The sequence below is a fragment of the Neodiprion fabricii genome, chromosome 6, assembly GCF_021155785.1.
Source record: "Neodiprion fabricii isolate iyNeoFabr1 chromosome 6, iyNeoFabr1.1, whole genome shotgun sequence".
Lineage (NCBI taxonomy): Eukaryota > Metazoa > Arthropoda > Insecta > Hymenoptera > Diprionidae > Neodiprion > Neodiprion fabricii.
Genome location: NC_060244.1, coordinates 11285922 through 11305714, shown reverse-complemented (window position 1 = coordinate 11305714; position 19793 = coordinate 11285922). Strand labels below are relative to the sequence as shown.

The 19793-nt window shown below is 36.6% G+C and overlaps 1 protein-coding gene across 14 annotated transcripts in view; it reads right to left on the bottom strand.

Annotated features, from left to right (window-relative positions):
- Positions 1–19793, bottom strand: part of LOC124185372 (probable phospholipid-transporting ATPase IA) — a 57285-nt gene that overhangs the window by 25577 nt on the left and 11915 nt on the right. For 13 of the 14 annotated variants that reach the window (XR_006871379.1, XM_046576067.1, XM_046576066.1 and 10 more), the window contains one exon: positions 1346–1697. Coding sequence is in view for 13 of the 14 variants with exons in the window: in XM_046576067.1 (XP_046432023.1) it covers positions 1346–1697 (352 nt within the window). In the remaining variant the exon portion in view is untranslated. Of the gene's footprint in view, positions 1–1345; positions 1698–9473; positions 9624–19793 lie in introns of those variants that run through there. The other variant, XM_046576071.1, reaches the window with a different exon arrangement.

Genomic DNA, 19793 nt, shown 5'->3' with positions numbered 1-19793 from the left:
ATCCTAAATGTGCGAAATAACGATTTTTCGTAGCATGCATCGTTACTATGACTTTACTAACTTCTTTCTCATACTTTTTCAATTATATTTACTGTGCGTGGTATTGCGTATCCTGCAATGGTTAACCGCGTGATAAGAATCACGCATGTGGCATGTATGAAATATACGTCATACACTGATATCATGCTACTCCGTGTAAAATAAGGTTCCATTTCCTTATATGAAATATGATATGTAAAAATCGACGTCGTAGCGCGACTATACTTAATTCCACATTTTCCTGTATTAAACTGAAACCCAAGTATCTGAATCACCGTTTCATTTCGTGATACATCGGTGATTTTCATAACATTCTTACAATTACAGAAGTTTCATTGGACCTTACTACTAAGTTTTCAATTCATTTATTACTAGAGCATGCAATTGAAATCCGTGAGGACTGCAGTAAATGCATGTGAATATTTTACGGTACGAAAACAAGAATATAAAAAATATAAATCTCGATGTAAGAAAGGCAAATGCCTGGGTTTTAAAATGTCCATATTTTCTATATAAATATTAGCCAACACAGTGCACTGACACACCGACACTGAAGTATTCTGTTTTATTTACCTTGCAGTTGTTGAAAAAGGTCGAGAACTAACAATGACCAACTAATACCTTACCTAGACTTCTTCAATTACCGGCCGTTACATACACTTTGCAGGTTTACCGAACAACACTTTTTCTACTTGGTCCGTACAACAAATACAAAATATTGTCCACAACCGAATATCCTTAGGATAGAAGAAATCGTTTTTAAACAAGACTTTCTAGGTTCCAAAAGAGTATTTCCTTAAGTTGACCAATTTATGCCTGGTATTATTAATCAAGATATAACTGACGAATCGATTATTATGAAAAATGCTAAAATTGTGATATGTGATGTATATGTATATTCATTTCACGCAGTGGAGGTTCAAGTTTTAACCACGTAATGCAGAGCGGAATACGTACAGACCTTTTACTACCGTTATCAAAAAATTTCAATCGTTTAATCGGTCCCTGCAGCACTAAATTTAATTATTATGGCTATAACAATTAGGAGGCGATCAGTGCATAAAAGTCTCGTAATTTCACTTGCCCGCCCGACATTGATTTACTTGCTTATTTGAAAAACTAGCATGACCATTCTCAACTTGGCTCTACTCTACTTGTATCACACTTGACGTGTAATTTATTGTCAGTACATTCGATTTCATCGAACATACGAAAGAACAGGTCTGAAAACAGTGTGAGGGCGGATTATCGACAACCAGCTCCGTTTTCACGTTCAAGAAAAAGTATGAAATATTCATAGGCTCACCTGCGTCCCCTGACCCTGAAGTTCCGGTTTCCCTAAGTTCTATATGATCGTCATTCGTTCGTTTGCCGCACCAAGGTGGAGCGAAATCTTGGAGGTGGGAGCCAATGTTGTCAACATTATCTATTTGTCCCAGATCGATGGGACTGCCGACGATGTAAGGTCCGGGTAATCCATTGTTATCATTCGAATCCAATGCGTTGTTAGTGCTCAATGGTTGGTGAGGGGTTCCGTCCATGTTGGGGATGGAGGACAGATCCGGTGGAGTGAAGGGTCGGGGAGAATGAATATTCTCTGTGGCACGCTGAGACCTCGAATCCACCCCAGATGGCATTTGGGTACGCCGAACAGGCGCCTGTAATGAAAACGAAAGAATCATTTTGATGGTACGATTCAGAACCTGCACAAGCGAATAAAATCTTTGAATGAGAATTAGCTTAGTCCCCCATCTGGTATCACAACTCGAGGACTAGCAGTTGAGACCCAATGTCACAGAAGCTGACTGAATATTGAGCTAAAAATTTCACGGGATCCATAAAATGAACTTTTAGTGGCCATACAGTTATGTTTCGTTATAAGCCCGATCGCGGTCCAGGAAGTAAATAAGGTAAATGTAACATTTATTGACCCTTTTTGGTTGTATATTTGTTGAATCCTGAGGTTCTAAAATTATCAAAAAATAAATTTGTAGTGTCTAACCCGCTAGCAATTGGTTTTAGTCATCGAGAAACTCCAATTTCTGCCGTCAATTTATAATTTTCTAAAATAAATGGATCAATAACTGGTACACTTGGCTTAGAACTCTACTCAATAGGATATTTTCGATTATCGTGAGAACATCGAAGGTTTCGGTCAGACGCATTGTCAGTCGGTAAATGGGTCTGTGTAGAACGCAAAACTGCAAAGTCTCGAGATGAATGGACGGGAAACAGTAGCGAGAGAAAAAATGTCCAAATTTAAAAAAAGTCAATGATTTCAAAAAACATATTTCCTGACTAGTTCTGACTTTAAAAAATCAATTTAATCGTTTCAACAAGAGATATGCGGCACAAGGAAAATAACGCAACATTGTGATTATTGTAACAAGTATTTAATGTCGGTGGTTGTTTACTTATTCTCGTTTTGATACATATAGATATTATACGTATTTGCTTTGTTCAATTGCTTTTCAATTAAAACATCATTTCAATTGAATTTATTTTTTTAAAGTAGATTAATTTCTATTATTATTTATGTCGTCATGTTTATCCGTTAAATACGATTTATAAATAAAAACAAAGAGCTGATTAAGGGAGCTTTCCAGTGTGAAATTTTCAAAAAATCGATTTTTTTTTTTTTGCTTTATCGAATAGTATACACTCTTCCGAATATTCCCTGAAATTTTCATGCCGAAATTCAGATTATTTCGGTTACTGTACAGCATTTTTTGGAAAAAGGCAACGGAGCGCTACAGCTGCCGCGTCGGCCGTCTGCCCGTGCGACTGTTATTTCTATTGTCTTGTTCCTACCTGCACGTACATGAACTTGGCTCGCCAATTGTCGAAAATGTGAATTCGGACTATTGCATAATTTGCCGTTAATTAGCCGTAAATTAGTCGCGCGACTTATTTTTTTGTCGCACTCAATTTTCAAAAAAAAAGCGGATGGCGTGCTAAATTCTTGAAAATCAATCAATCACTGTGTGTGGCAACTAGCCCCAAAGCACGTATTCTGCGGCAAGCAGATAGTAGAAATCGCTACGCAGTGTGCTGTGTGCACCTTCAATGAAGGTTACGACCCAATTTTAAAAATTTTGAAGACGATGGGATGCACGATAGGGCCGAGCGCCGCAGATTTCGCCGCTAAGTACAAGAATGCGCGCATCATCCAAGCAAACCGCCGGGCGTCCCTGGATAGCAAAGAGGCGAGGACAGCTCGTCGGACTGAACAATCCATTGAGCACGATCTTTTCGAAGAAGCAGAAGGGATATTGTACGGACCTGGCATCGCTGATTGACCGTAAGTAAACGATTTACCTAAAATTTCCTCACTTGAAACTTTGAACGCGTTTTTCTCGAAACAGCATTTTTCAAAACGGTGTCCAACTTGGAGGGCAGAGTTTTAAAGCTATCGAGTTGAATTTTTTACACAATATTCTTAACGTCATTGTTTATCGTGCTATGGAAGCTTTTTTTTTTTTTTTGACATCTTCCTATTTTTTTGTAAAAAAAACTGCCAAAAAAAATGCTAAAATCGATACTTTTTGTTCAAACCGGCGCCATTTTTGCAAAAAAAAAAAAAAAGAAAAAAGCCTCCATAGCACGAAAGCCAATTATATACCGATCAATAGTCTTTTTGTGTTTTTTGTTTCAGATCAAAATTGTGACCCCCAACGTGGACACCACATCCAAGTGCATTTTCTGCAACAATTGTTTCATCATTTTTATAGACATTAATTAATGAATAAATCGATCTTTAAAAAATTGTTTAGTATTCTTCAATACCCAATTAATATACAAAAAAAAAATCAGACCGATTAGATTATTTTTTCTTTAAAAAAAAAAATCGCGAAAAACAGCGATTTTTCGGGCTCTCACACTGGAAAGCTCCCTTAATTAGAAATTTGTTGTTTTATTTTCATCAAATTCTATCTGCGAATCCCATCTGACCCATTGCTTCATTTTCCTTGTGCCGCGTATATCTCTTTAATTGTAAACCTTGTTTTTTTTTTAATTATGAAATTTTTCGCGGGCGGGTTGCCCATTCACCCCGGTCTCCCCTACTTCAAAAAGGGAAATTACTTCTGTATCGCTTGTTAACTTTGAACTTTTTACAGGGTGAACAAACGATGCAAATCATACATTTGCACAAATATCCACCTGACCTCAAGGCATCATTTCTTCATCACAAGTTCTAAAAATAGTTTCTTCGAGAATTTTATTCATAGCAATTCAATCGTATGCATGTACTTTCGTTTCCAAATGTAATCACTAAATTATGGGTTATTAAGATATTTTAGTTACAGCAAAACTGTGATAGGAAGACTTCACGAAGCAGGAAGAAAAAATTTTTAATTATAAAAGGTTGGTCGTGTTAGCCACAGATCTTATCAACTTTCGCGAGGGCAAAATTACAACATTATTCTTAATAAAATGCTCGCACGCACTTGGCATTTTTTCAATCAACTCGACCATTGTGAAATTGTGTAGGGCACGAAAACATGCAGGTGTAGGTGTCCGTAAATTAGGAATTTTTTTTTTTCAAAGGCCCAGAGATTTGAAATAATTCTTTGCACGTTGAGACTCGTCTGCACGGTGTGTCCCAAATTAATTGCGAATACGCTGGCTTATTCGAACTACGATATACAAACGCTTGAATTAAAGTACTTCAGCAGTTAAATCGGTATTGTCTAACAATCAATTCTTATTGTTAGCGAATAGCAATTCTAAAGCACTTGCACTTTAATATATTTCACAACTACCGTAGGGTTCTACTATCCGTTTGCAATTCAGTTCCAAACATTGAAATAACTATGTCCTAATTACGTTTATACATGCTAGACCAGCATAGCTACGAACTACTTTATTTTACATTCGGAATAATTATTTTCCTGAATTCTAAAATAAAACCATGCGTAGCTACATTAACGTAATTGAAATTCTAAGTGCAATTTAATTTCTGTTTTTCGTGCTTGCACGTTCGTGACTTAATGTACATATAATTATAGCGTGATCCAAGTTTGTCATATCCATAAAGCTTAGTAATGCGTAACCCACGTTAGTTTTAAATGGGTTCGTAGTAGTAATTCATGCAGGTAACTGACACTAAATTTAGGATTAGATGCAGAAGTACGATCAACTCTGTTGATTCTCTCAATAAAAGTTCGAACACACCGGAAATTAGGTTGCAAATGGTGTCGAACTGGCTGATGTTTTAGTTAAATATTTGTTAATTTGCTTGACAAACTTCTGGATTGAGTTTCCATTATTTTTCGACATTATCAGGCGCATAGCGAACGCGTTGCTATTGCCAAATTAATTTGGAGTCAGTGGATGGAAGTCGGAATTGAATGCATCTTTTTAAGCATATCATTTTATCAATTTGGGTCAAGATGATTCGGAATTCGTTTGCTTTTGCGGGGAATTCATGTTATACTGATGACGCAAACGATATTGTTGACACTCCACACGTGGGTTTAAAGTTAAAGATTTGAATGAGATGATTCTTGGTACTAAAATTCCAATAGACTCGTAGATCGTTGTGTCGGTCAATTATCTAATTCAAAGAACAAGTCGTACGCTGTTAGAAATTCTGAAATCATCGATCACTCCATGTCATTTCATTGGACTTTAACTTTGTACGTAATATGGTGCATTTTTTCATACAATCTTGTTAGTTCCCTATACTAAAAACTACACACTTTTCGATTCAAATTATTCCACGCATATATGCTATGAGCTACGTCGTTTCGAACCGTAGTTGACTTTCTATCAAAAACACTTTCTTATACACACGTTTTACGGCAAAACATATTTCGCATGCTGCTGCACCGGCATTAAGGATTGATTACAGAAAATTTTTGAAGGAAGGTAAGCTGGGATAAAAAATACACGTCGTACTGTGACTGCGTTGCAGATGTAATTATTCAAACAAATACTCTTACTATCACTAACGTCAACCAAAACTGTAATCAGGGCCCGGTTGTCCGTCTATTTAGCGGTACGATGTCAACGCCATAACTAATTGGGCTAAAAATACCGAAAGACGTTCCTCGTCCACGATTCTCTTCTGTATCGTTACATTAGTAGGTGTGTTTTATTCTCCGATAAAGAATTACGCTGTCGAATGATGTGAGGGACTTGGCTATTTTAAGCCGCGAGTTTAGTCTCAAAACTACGCTTCAGAATCCTGTCAATATACTATTATATTGCATATAATTAGTCTTCGCATAAGGTGGTGTGAGGTGTAAAAATAAGTAAAAATAACTCCTACTGCAGAGACGAAGAATCGCAACTTCGTGAACTTGTTCAACGTGATTCGATTCACACAAGTACTCAATTCGTTCCAGATTTTCTGACTATGAGTAATGTAATATAATTGCTTCAAGAGATTGATACTATATACTTATATTACGTTCACTCTCTTTCCACGAGTTTCATATGATTCTTAATTAGAGGGTCATAAGAATCGCCTTGCATTCAAATTATAAAGACCGATATTATCCCTTGTGCAATAATGACGTACGTAAGCGAAAGCCATTCCTGCTCCCGGACAGCGGTTTGTTCCTGAGCAAAAAATTTTAGTTATACGTCGCGGTGGGATTTAAAGATCTTTGAGCGGAATACTTTGGGGGAAAAAAAGTCTACAGTAAAGATAAGGCAGCATACGGAAAACCACAAATATGTAATCAAGTGGAATGGCGATGTACAATTTGCTGTCACTCCAAACTTTTAAACCAGCCGACACTTAAACTCCCACAATATGTAATTGATGGTGTTCATCGCAAGCAAATGGCATTCGATTAGGCATTTATCTAAAAAATTTCGGATTTTTCTCATTTGAGGGTTTCTGATGATCAAAGTATTTACAAGTCATTATCCGTTTATTGTACAAATTGTTTTCATTCTCGAAACCACGAAAACCAGCTGTCGCTTCCGAAGTATGAGTCAGACGTTTTTCGAGACACTCTCAAGTCACAAAAATGCGAAGACGGAGTTAATTTTCAATATTAAATAGTTCTATTTTGCCAGGTCTACAAATTCGATAATATCGTTGCCTCGGAGTAGTAAAAAGCAAACTACTCGTCCGATAAAAACGAAGCGTAAGTTATTGTAATATTTATGGTATCGTTATTGCGATTCAGTGCTGTATATTTTTTTTCGATAATTTATACATTTGGCTGGGAAAAAAAATAATGCAGACAAATAAATATCACAAAATTGACGTACGTGTGTAATTGTATTCGCATAGATCAATGGACAGTACTTCGCGGAGACGAGTTGTGTTTGCTCGTTATCACTGGTAAACGACACAACGCCGAATCGTTGCGGGAGGTGAAAAATAGGTGTATCACAGAAACGATGCCGCAATCAACTTTTACGAGGCACCAATTTTTCACAAAAGTACAATCAATAAACGCGCTTATCAGCTTGAATATTAAACGGAAATGTTTCAGAATTATCAGCCATAAAAATCGATTGACGATTTCTGTATTTTTACAGGTTCGTTTTGCGGTAAGTTCACCAAGAATTTTAGTATTTTTTGCCATTAATTGTGTAAAAGGGAGTACCAGAACGAGTGTACGTATGGAGAAGGTATCTTCTCAATAGTTGAGATTATTTTGTGGTTTAAGCTTCTCGAAAACGAATCTTCTTCCACAATTTCAATATAATTGATAAATAGTTGATGCGTATCTAGAAGACTTTCTGAGTTTCTGAGAGTTGGTCAAAATTGAAAGCATCATACGTCACATTTATATAAATGTTACCCGTAATATCTTCAATTTTAGAAAAAAACTTTGATTTAAAAATTCTTCAACTATAGGTAATTCCTACTTGTAGAGGTTGAACATTTCTCGCTTAAAAAGTACCACTCGACTAATGAAGTGAACATTACACGTAGGAAGCTAATATTCATTTCGTACGGTATGCCATAATTCTTTCTTTTTATAAAGTAAAAAGTACTAATAGAACATGATTTTTATAATGCACTTGATAATTTCTAACGAATTGCTCTGTGCGTCATCTTGAACAATAGCTTCAGCGAGTAAATTGATAATAACGCGATAAGTCTATACCTGTACTTGAAATAAGTGGTCCAAACTTCGCCACTGTTACTCCAACTTTGAAACTGGACTCCTTTGGAAGTTTGCAATATTTAACTGATAGCTACGAATATTCTGTACAATCGCAACAAGAGATTGATTAGGTTATAACACACCCAACCGAAGTTGGCAACAGTCCATTTCACCGTAAACCGGTTATTTATTCGTAGAAAAATATGTTGTAGAAAGAACGTTGCGTTTCGAATCTACGATATACTTAATATGAATACATTTTCAACGTAAGTCACGTAACTACAAAGCTAATTATCACTGCAACATTTTTTCTGGTAATTAACCCAACGATAAAATTCATTTCTCCAACATAGATTCGAAATCAAATACTCTAAGAGATACTGTTCCGGAGTAGCTCACTTGCGAAAATTTTTGCGATATATAGCCGTGACTCTGTGATGTGTTATTTCCCTAATCTAGGTATACCCATAATGTAACGGTTATTACGGCTCTGAATTACAACGCTGTTATGTGGTCGGCGCTTCGGAATGTGGTACGAAAACTGTATGAGTTGTAAGAAATTGAGATAGGCAATAAGAAAATTATTCATCAAGTGCTTCTTCAATAAAAGGCCATTTCAATATTTAGAAGAATCATGTACTTAAAAAATTGTTGATATACTTGACAACATCAGAAACTGTTTAAAATTTTTCTAGGTACAAAGTACAGTGCGAACGTCACGAATTCGTAGGATTACACGAAGGTGAAGTTAGTAACGTTATTTATTTAGAAAAAATCGTTACTTCGCACCTTTAGGAGTATCTGTTATTTAGTAAAACGTGATGAACAAAACCTACTCTTATTTTAAAAAGTCGACTCCTTGAGAGTTACTCTAAAATTGCGCAATAATGATTTTTTCCCTGATGTTTCGTTACGTTAACGTTACTAATTTCACTGACAGCATTTCGGGTAGTCTCTTAACAAATAAACAACTCAGTGTAGTGACTTTACATCAAAAAATTACCGAAAACTTGAACGAATGGAAGAGGAAAAAAATTAACCACTACAACCTTCGTTGCAAATATTATGAGCCACTTTTCTGGAAGGGTAGCAAATATGTTGAGATTTTTCAAGCCAAGCTCATTGAAAAGGTCATTTTCTTGTTATTTATAGATTTTTCCAAGCCGCTCAACCAGTTTCGTAAATTCCGAATCTTGAAAAAGTTTATAATAATCGTTTTTCAACTTGATATTTCAGACGTTATTTACAGCTGTGTGTTGTTGCCTTGCACTTTATCGTTTTCTAGCCAAGAATTAACAGCGAGGTCAGACTAATTGCAGCAATTATGAACAATGAAGCGATCAAACGTTTACTTACGATTTTGAAACGCGTAATCCGAGGCGCTCTGCCGTTGCCCGTATTTTTACCAGTTGTTTATTTGGTAATTATTATCGTTTCCTTAAACTTTGTCTTTACACTTCAAATTAAAACCATCGACGAATGGTATAAAATTTTATGTAACGAATATATTGTTTGATACATCGAGTCGGATACTATGAAATAGAAATCACTCATTCGCGTTAACTTTTTTTAGGCAGGTATAGATATGCGAGAAAAATTGAGGCACTTGTTGAAGGCACTGAAGGCACTTAGTCAAATGTATAACTCTGAATAAACTATCGTCACAATTTGTGTCGCGTTTTACTAACGAACTTTTGCAAACTTTAAACAGCGGCGCGAAGGTACAATGTGATAAATATATAGTTAACGTGTCAAGGAGAAATTGATAACGACCAACAAGTATAATGGCGTACAACGCAAACTGGGAAAAACGTCGCCGTGTAGTACTGAGAGAAAATTAATAACGCGCCAACAGGATGATAGGAACTTTTCCAAGGTATCTCCCTTTCAGCGGCATGTGAACTTCGTTAAAAGCGGTCGAACAACTGACACATCGCATGTTACGGCTGGAGCTTTTGAAGCGTTGTAACAAAGCGGTCGATAATTTCAACCGCAATAAATAATACGAGATCGATAACGGATGAAGATTGCAGCGATAATTTGAGCCTTGTTGCGATTGTTCGGTAAAAGGATACCCTTTTTGCTAAACTTCCTCAAATCCTTTCCCGCAGCTGTACGCGCAACGGTTGAATTGATACCGGTTATCCCGTATTTCTTGGCATATTCGTTCAGTGCGCGAAATCGGTCAGATCGATTAAAATTAACGGCACACGGTGTCAAGTCGCAATAAAAATCGAACGGCCAAGAGGGGCGAGAAGCACGAAGAGACACGCTATCCTCGCGACATGGCGAAGGCCACGAGCCAACTGCCAAAAGTATCTCCCATCAGGAACTGTCCCTGGTTGAACCCCGGAGCTTCCGCCAACCACGCGCCCTCTGCACCCTCCGCGCCACGCACCACGCAGCGCCAAACTCCAACCCTCATCGGATATTGTCCTTTTCCACAAACCGCCTTCAATGAAGCCACAATAGAAAGCCTCGTCGTTTCCAACAGCACCGCGCACCACGCAGTATCGGGGCCGCCAGGAAGAGACCATCGGCAACGCGATTCGCGAAGGACAACGTAAACACGCCGACGGTTTCTTTTTTCATTGGTTTAACGAACGAGTCTGACAACCCTTTGGTCAACTATATACCGGATGTCTTGTTGGCCTGGAGGAACCCCATTTTTCTTGGATATTAACGTTGGCTCAGACGCACTATAACGAGCAGGGGTATAATGAGGTGCACTTGAAGATTTAGGGATCAAACTCATGTGATACAAAATGAATCTGAGCAAATTTGAATAACACAAGCTAAGATTAAATCGAGGATTTGAGAAAAAGTTTTCCAACTAGAACTTTTGAAATGAATAAACTGCCGGTGTTTTTGGTCTGAATTGAATATTTTAGACCTCTTTTTTTTTTTACCAAACTGTGCTATTCGAATTTGCTCATATTCATTTGTATTACATTTTAAGGTTGTTGCTTCACTGGTGATCGCAATCATTGGAGCAAATAACATTGCTGGAGATTTTTTATACGGTCTGTTGTCTTTCCGTAACTTTTTAATTCAGGCGGTAGGTCCCGTCTACTACACACCGATATTGCTGATTGAGATTTCAGGAAGTTTATAAAAATAATATATGAAAGAATTTCTCGCGATCCCAATATTTCACGATGTGATGACCATGCGATATCGGAACACTTTTAGAAGGAAGGTTAAAAAAAAATATCGCAATTTTAATAGACCCTAAGATCTTTTACATTGTAGAATTTTAAATAATATTTTCGAAAATATCATATGATTTGAAAAGAATTCACAAAATTTCAACGAACTTTCTATGATCTCAACGATTTTATGGAGTTTCACTGAAGACTTTTATCTCCCCGATATGTTGAATGATGAAAGGATGTGATGTGAGATTACGTTCGCTGCAGCGCACTGTTACAATGCATTCAACTTCCGGATCGAATATTCATTGATTATAATTTATACATGATACCCCATACGCGAACTGATTTTTCAATTTTATGGGATCTATCGTACTTTACGGAAATATAGTCCAGTCAAGATAGGCAAAAAATCGAGCTCACTTTGCATCAATTTCGTTTTCGTTTTTTCTTGGTTCGATCGTTGGGGGGGTCACTGGGAGTCCTCGAACCAAAAGTCGACCAAATCGGCCTCTTGCTATCGCCGCCATCTTGAATTTTATGAAAAATGTTTTTTTTTTGAGTAACTCGGCCATTATCAATTTTTTTTTTTTTTTTTTGGCAATATTTGGGCACTTGTTCAGCTACTAGACGCTATCGCTTACAGTTTTAGTTAGAAACAGGTAGTTTTTTACATACACATGAAGAATTAATGACAAAAATATTGAAATACTAAATGCGTATTCGTGTAGGTATCTAATAATGCTCGACAAATATACAAATATTATCTATGATCAGATGATAAACACTAGAAGGAGAAAGTGGGGAAATGTGGCATCTGGTGGGACGACTCACTTCCAATAGCGCGATGGTCATTTCTATCCTCTATCCTGCGTACTGAATTATTCTTGTAATAAATAATATTTTGTAAAAAATAAAATCTCTGGTAAGCGAAGAATCTCCGAAAAGAAACCAAATTTTAAAAATGTTTTATCGACTGCAAATCTGTAAGGTAAAAACACGTTTTCATCATACACATGAAATCGAGAATTTTCCCCCGTGTCTAATTCATGAGTATCGGCATTCCATGATACGATGATTTGATGACGAACCGCTTGTTCGTTGTAAAAAGTTGTAAAATGATTTCGCGTGATTTACAAATCTGGTTGAAATATGTAAAGATGACAATTGCAGGAACTACATGTAATTCAATTCTCTGGGCCACAATGTTAATATTTTCGGGAATGAGAAATTCTGCCTACAACAAATCACTTGTTATAGTAGAATAGCTTCGATGAAGTGAAACCTCACGTGCAAGTTAGCGATGTACCCTGTAGACGCGTTGTTGGTAATTCATCACCCCTTGACCTTACCTTACTATTATTCCATCTACACAAGGTTGCCGAATGAAACCTCCTTCCTATTACCCACTCAATTGCGACGTATGGGCGCAAGAATTGAAGCAATAAATCGCTAGTATCAACGTAGAATCCGTCGGCTGGCTTGCAACGAAGGGTTGCACATTTTATGATGCACATATGTATCTAAACCTAGTTAGATATCTTGTATTAAGAATCTAGCAGCCAGTTGGAACACCGTACTTAACTACTCAAATCTACACTACTCAATCAAAGAACGCGAATTTATGTGTAAAACTTGTTCATTTTTTGAGGAAAATGTAGTTTCAATTTTTTTTTTTTTTTTCTGACCACACATGAACGTACAAAATTCAATAAAATGTTTGTCGAAACATGAATTAATTTTCTTTCTTTTCTTTATAGTCGAGATGAAACTCCTTGCGAATAAGGTTGATTGTTTCTTCCAATCAAGAATGTTTTTTAAAATTGCAAGAGATGCCTTCGTCAAAAATTACTAACCTCCAAAGATGTAGATTTACAAATTTACACATCTATTCGAAAGTTTGAATAATACTGCACCATTAATCATTTAATTTAATTCTAGTTCTTCGCTGACAAGCATGCCTGGTGGATTCGTCGGATTTTTCTCGAGACTTTTTTTTACTTGGAAATGAATATATATATTTTTCCCCTCCCACTATGTTCTTCAATATCAATTCACACAAGTCAGCTGGTTGGCTTATAATAACAGCAGATGTACGTGGTACGAACCCTAAAGTTTCCCATCCCGTTTTAACTGTTCTTCAGTAACGTTCTTCCAAGCCTGATCCAGTAATACACCCAAGCTCCCCGGGTATGAATGTACGTAACAAAATTTTGACCCCATCTTTCTGCAGAACCTTTTCTGATGTGCGTTTAGTAAGATCGCTAAATGCCTCGATGTTGTATTAAACCTTGACCATTTCTATGATTTCATTCTCAAGTGGCAACAAGTTGCATATATACCACCTGTTTGTACGATAAAACTTTCTTCTCAGGTCGCTATTGAAAACTCGAGTTCCTTCTTGAACTTTTTTTCACTCCACCAATACAACCAAGATGCTATTCACTTATCGTAAGCTTCGAGTGTACAAGTGATTTCGTGACTGCTAATGATTTCAAGTGATTTCGTACTATTCCTAGTGATTTTGGGTAATTTCAAGTGATTTCAAATAAATTTAGTTAATCATAAAATACTACGTGTGATTTCTCATACGTAGTATGATTTCATGCGATTACACGTGACTTTACGGGATTTCGGATTGATTTCACATGATTTCATATCGATGTCACATCAATTCATGGGATTTCACGTTCACTTCAAAATAATTGACAATGATGAGTATGGTGATTTTCATGCAATTTCGTTTTGTAGGCAAGGAATTTCGCATGAATTCACGTATCATAAATGTGATTTAACAGGATTTGATGAGATTTCGTACAACTTCACATCGCTGATTTTTTCACGATCTGCTGTGCGTTCATTGCATTTTATTTTTAATTAATTTTATATCCAGTATGAAGGGTGGGGGTGAAAATGTAGAAAGATCAAAAAGTAGAAGTCACAATATTAAATTTTCAAAGCCGCAAAAATCTGTGCCATGGAATTTGAAGAGCCAGAAACTCGAAGTACAGAGGAGTTAAAATATCCATAGGTGAAAGTGTGGGAGGCCGTTAAAATGAATTAGGAAGATGAATATTGGAAACCAAAATATAGTTAGAAATGTCAGAATTCTGACAACCCTATAGTTCGGTTATGTATGTACATGACCTATCTACATTTTCACTTTTGAATGCTTCGACATTCTACATTTTGAATTTCTATAAACTAGACTTTCGCGTTTTTGAATATTCGATGTTGCGGACCTTCGATTTCCTAATCCACATTTTCCCTCCACCCCGCGTGCTTGCAAAAATATGTGTTTTCATTTGTCATCCATATATCACTTGGACTTATTTTTGTGAAGACATTACGTGAAAATATAATAAAATCCTTGGATTGATCACGGTATCACAGACTGACGAATTCGAAGGTTAATTTTAAACACTGGTAATCAAATCTTCTGTTTGCACTCCAAACCGAGAGTCAATGGTTGTTATAAATTAAGTGATTTTTCATAACATTGACATTTTAATTCTTAGATGATTATCAATATTGACTCAAAATACCACAGAGTTGTTACCCAATTCGTTTATTTAGGTATTTAGTCATGTACGCGTGTATTCGAATATGTGGCAATACACACACGGGAAATTATGAAAGTAATTGTAATTTTGAATATCGTAGATACTTATACAGTGTGGCCGGTATTAATCGCCTCAAACGAATATCTCAAGAACAAGAAGAGACACGAGAAAAAGTTTTATTCAAAACTTGAAGGGTTTTAACGGGGAAAGATAATTTTTTTTATTGGAAATTTCTTCGCCAATAAATTCTATTACATTAATTAATTTTTTTTTTTTTGCCTCCGCTTTCGTACGTATTCATTTGAACCCCACCATCGTTAAAAAGTCTGCGATGATAATTGACGATTACCATAATAATAAAGAATGTTACATCGTTACCAACTAACCAATTTTATATCCACGAGAAAACTTGTCAGCAATGGTAAGGGACGACGAACACTTGCTCAGGTGAAAGTAAAAATAAAAAAAAAAAAATTAAATAAAAATGTATGACCTTCGATTCATCTTTGATCTTGCGATTAGTTGTGCATGTCTAAAATCGAATTCCCTATCTAAAATCAGACGTTACTTACAAAATCTCAAAAATAGCACAACGCACTAGTCGACCCGTATCAACGTCATCCTTCTCCCTTCAGGCGCTTCAAATTTTGTACAAAATTTTGTCTTGAATTTCTCTGTGTTTCGGAGATATTCGCCCGGGACGATTAAAACCTACCACCCAGTATTAAGTGTTCTAAAAGAGCAAAGTTCAATACATTTGAGTAAATATTTATTGTAAGTATAGACCTTGTGCGTCTTACGATTCCAGAGACTTCGATGTGTTTCGATATCGAATGTTTAGAAGCAATTTTGCGCTAATTTCATACGGTTTCAAAGGATCTCGTTGTATCAGAAGATTTTAGCATGATTCTATGGGATTTCACGTGATTTTGAATGATTTCATTGTAATTTTGAGGAGATTTCCATGTGATTACGAGCGATTTCCATAGCAATTTCAACTGTTTTTAGTTGATTTCAGCTGACTTAAGTCGATATCGTTTGATTTGAGATGCTTTTAGCTTATTTTAACATCTCCCTCTTTATTTTCCCACTCAAGAAATTTCAACCTTTAGCCCGCTTCAATAATTGTTACTTACTTGATTGAAATTTTTCTATTGCAGGACAGTTCAATCGTATAAAAAAGCTGACGCAATCATCGCTGAAACATGCGGTAGCAGACAACTTTGGAATAACATGGATCCGTTCTACTTCGGAAGAATAATAGCAATTCCAACACGTCGCGTCTTTTACAGTAAGTCACGGAAATTTCGGTTCCCATACACGTATGATCAAGTATTGATAACAGATGTTTGTTGGCTTGCGTAACACTGCGACGGACACTTTTGAAGCTAATGGCGATGGCAACGGGGAGGACGACACCTTGTACATATTTGTCCATCTGTCCAAGTGACCGTGAAGTGGACGTGACAAATTACTGTTCAGGAAGTACCTAGACAGGGTCATCCTATAGCCTTGCCAAAGCAAACCCACCGTTAAAAGCACAAGCATTTGCTATTCCGTTTCGAAATAGAAGAAAGCAGGAACTTGGTCGTCTTTTTTTTTGGTTTGATGTGGACATACAAGCGGTGAATATCTGCTATCTGGAATTGCCTCGCGAATTACCCAAAAGAGAGAGGTTTGCATCCCTGATGTAAGGAATATATACATTTAATGATTGTAATATGGTCAAATTAGGAAGTACAGTGATTAGTCGAGAATTGAGGTAGTAACTTGAAACGTGTACAGATTTAAGCATATTTGCGCTCACGAACGTGTTTCGTCTCCTTTCTTTTTTCTGGGGTCAGGAAGAAGCGAATATAGTGGATGTGCGCAAAAATAGTCAAGTCTGTACGCGGCTTGGGATTTATTCCATCGATCGCGTATCGTTTTTACAAGTGCCGAAACCTATATTAACAAGTCCGTTTCTACAAGTGGCGATCCTACAAGTTCGTTTATCATACATTTAATTGTCAATTTCGTACATTTTGATCTAATTTCATTTAATCTAATTTAAATTGTTTTAAATTGTTGGACCGGCCCTTGTAGAAACGAACTTGTAAGCATCGGCATTAGTAGAAACGTACTTGTAGAAACGGTCCTCTGCCGTTCCAACTTACTATAGGAGTAGTCCATCCAATAATTACCTTCAGTCGTCGAAGCTATTGTCGAACTTTCATTGAAGAATTTTGCCGAATGCTTATAGTCTAAGTAATTGATAACGACAGTGAATTATGGTAGTTAGGCCTGACACAGTTATGCCTATTAACGAAATCAATCCTCCATGCCAGGATATATTGCAGGATAAATACCACTAACAAGGGGACCTTACAGGTTGTCACTCACGGATTTTGATGGGTCTCAGATATGTTGTAGAGGGATCTACCCTGAGTACCTGAGTACAGGAATTTTTTTCAACGGCTCATAGATTTCGAGAAAAATCGTTCGGAAATTTAACTCGTACCTAATATATCGGTAAAGTAGTATGATTTCCGAGCAAGCGAGCGCAGCCCAGCAACTTTCACGGCTCCGTCTCTGACGGTCCCTGGTTCAAGTCCCGCGTGATACTTTTTTTTTCTCACGAAATACAAATAAATTGAATGGACTGTGCAAAATCGTCTAATTATTTATTATTATTTTTAGACTTTTTTTATTTATATAGGCCTCCATTTCGGAGCTTTCTATCGAATTTTGACTTCTTGGTATTCAAATTTTTCATACGATCGTATTTATTGAAATTTTCAAATCTTTACATGAAATTCTGTGACTAAGGTCGAAACTTTTAGTATTTTATGCAAGATTCAGAGAGTGAAAGAATATTTAAATTTCCGCAATTGTACACTTAATCCTTTGGAAAAAATAAGCTTCACAGTATACTCAATGATCCAAATTGAACCGTGGAAATAAAAGTTGGAAGACTTAAGGATGTTCTTGGTGTACAATCCCAGACAAAAGTGACTGAAATTCGAAATAGATGAAATTTTTCGGTTTACGAAGATAAAATACGCACCATAGGCATTTATATGTTGTAAAGGAATACAATGATGTTACCGAACATGTTTCTTCGGCTCCAGATATTGTTATATTAGTTAATGTTGCTATTTTGTGACGGTTGACTGAAAACTTTTGCACATGAATTTGACCTGAATCCAACTGTAAAAAAAAAAAACTGTCGCCCATATGAGACATATTTGATGCATACCAAGCATAAAATGATAACTAAAAATGCATAAAATATACTATTAATCATTAGTAAAGTCATATTTTCACTTAGATCACTTTTAGAAGTCAAAATAATGTCACTGCGATATTTCGTTATTTTACGGTTGGCCCTACTGCGACGCGGTGAGAAACTATGTTCAGCATGCACATCGTCTCTCTCTCTCATACTCTCTTTCATGCCGTACGCGCATCCCCTTGACAGACGACCAGCCCACATTTGCATAACAAAATTTCACCTCCTCTTTTCGGGTCTAAATAAAAAATATCGATCCTACGACAAAATTGATAAGGACAAAAATTGTAGGAAATTTTATTTCAAACAACTTTGGTAATAATCATTTTTCGTGTAAAATTCAAAATAAACAAGTCATTCAAGAAACAAAAATTCACCCTTAAATTCAAAATGGCGGAGAATGTCGCGCCGTGCGAACCCTGAAAACCAAAATGTGGACTGCCATTGACCCCCCCCCCCCCCCCCAACGATTTCCGAAAGAAAATTACTACTGGCAATTTTCAAGATGTCAAATCCTAATTCGACTGGGCTACCAATATAATTTCGTCCAGACTCGCCACACCCTCTATAATTCTTCTACAAATAAGGAAAACTGCGAGATTCGTTAAACCCTTCTGAAAGACTTGAGATCATTAAATTTGCCGCACTTGCAGGGTAAAGACGGACCGAAGTAAAAGCAGGACAAGGCAGCGAGAGTAACCTTTGAAAATATAAAGGCTAAAGAGCCCTTTGCCGGCGGGTATTGTTTCTTTGACGAAATGTCAGGGCTCTCGGATCAACCTATCTTCCGAGAGGGTTATATAAACATGGCGGATTCCGAAACGCCGTTTCGATCAAGCTTTAGATATCCTTTTTGATATTGATTACGATTTTTTATCACAGGTACAGTTCTACGTGAATAACCGCTCGTGAATTATTTCATATTTCACTAATTACTCGTGGGCAAAGGTTTTTTAAAAATGTTGTGATTTTGGAAGCATTTTTCTATTTCCTATAGCTTATAATCTCATAGTCGTGTCAAAAAGCGTCCAATGGTGGGATATCTCTTTTCGTACGACCTTCCTGAGGAACGTGTGAAAGAAAATTTCTATTGCTATTCAGAAGTTTTTTACACCAGAAATCGATCTCATTATGGTCATGTAGCTGTACTACCTTTACCAACCGAATAAACTCACCAATTTGAGCGCTTGCTTGACCGATATTATTCAAAATCTGACCAGTTCTAAGTTGGAAAGAACCGCGTCAATTGATTCCGAACTAGTTTTTTTTCGTAATACTGACATCGTTGAATATTTAATTTCACATCATTGCACCGATACTTAGTATGATCAACAAATGTCAATCTTGAACTGAACATTGGGAAAAACGAAAATTTGTTTCAGTGACTTTGCAGAGAATGGTCTTCTGATTATTATTAAAAGCTCATTCCGGCTCACATCGTAGTAAACACATTAAGAGTAAAGCGATCAGCAATTGACGAACAACCCTGCAGGCATGGTGCTATCGTTACCACCTGATGACGTTTTGACGATTAAATTACAAATGGGATTTCTGGAGGAGGAATTAACCATCTATGGAAAAAACTAAATGCATGTAAAGAATTTATTATAATCACCCCAAAAATGAATAGCTGAGTTTTGAGCACGTGTGTGGGTTATATAGTATACTATTTATAGGGTGGTCCTTATTT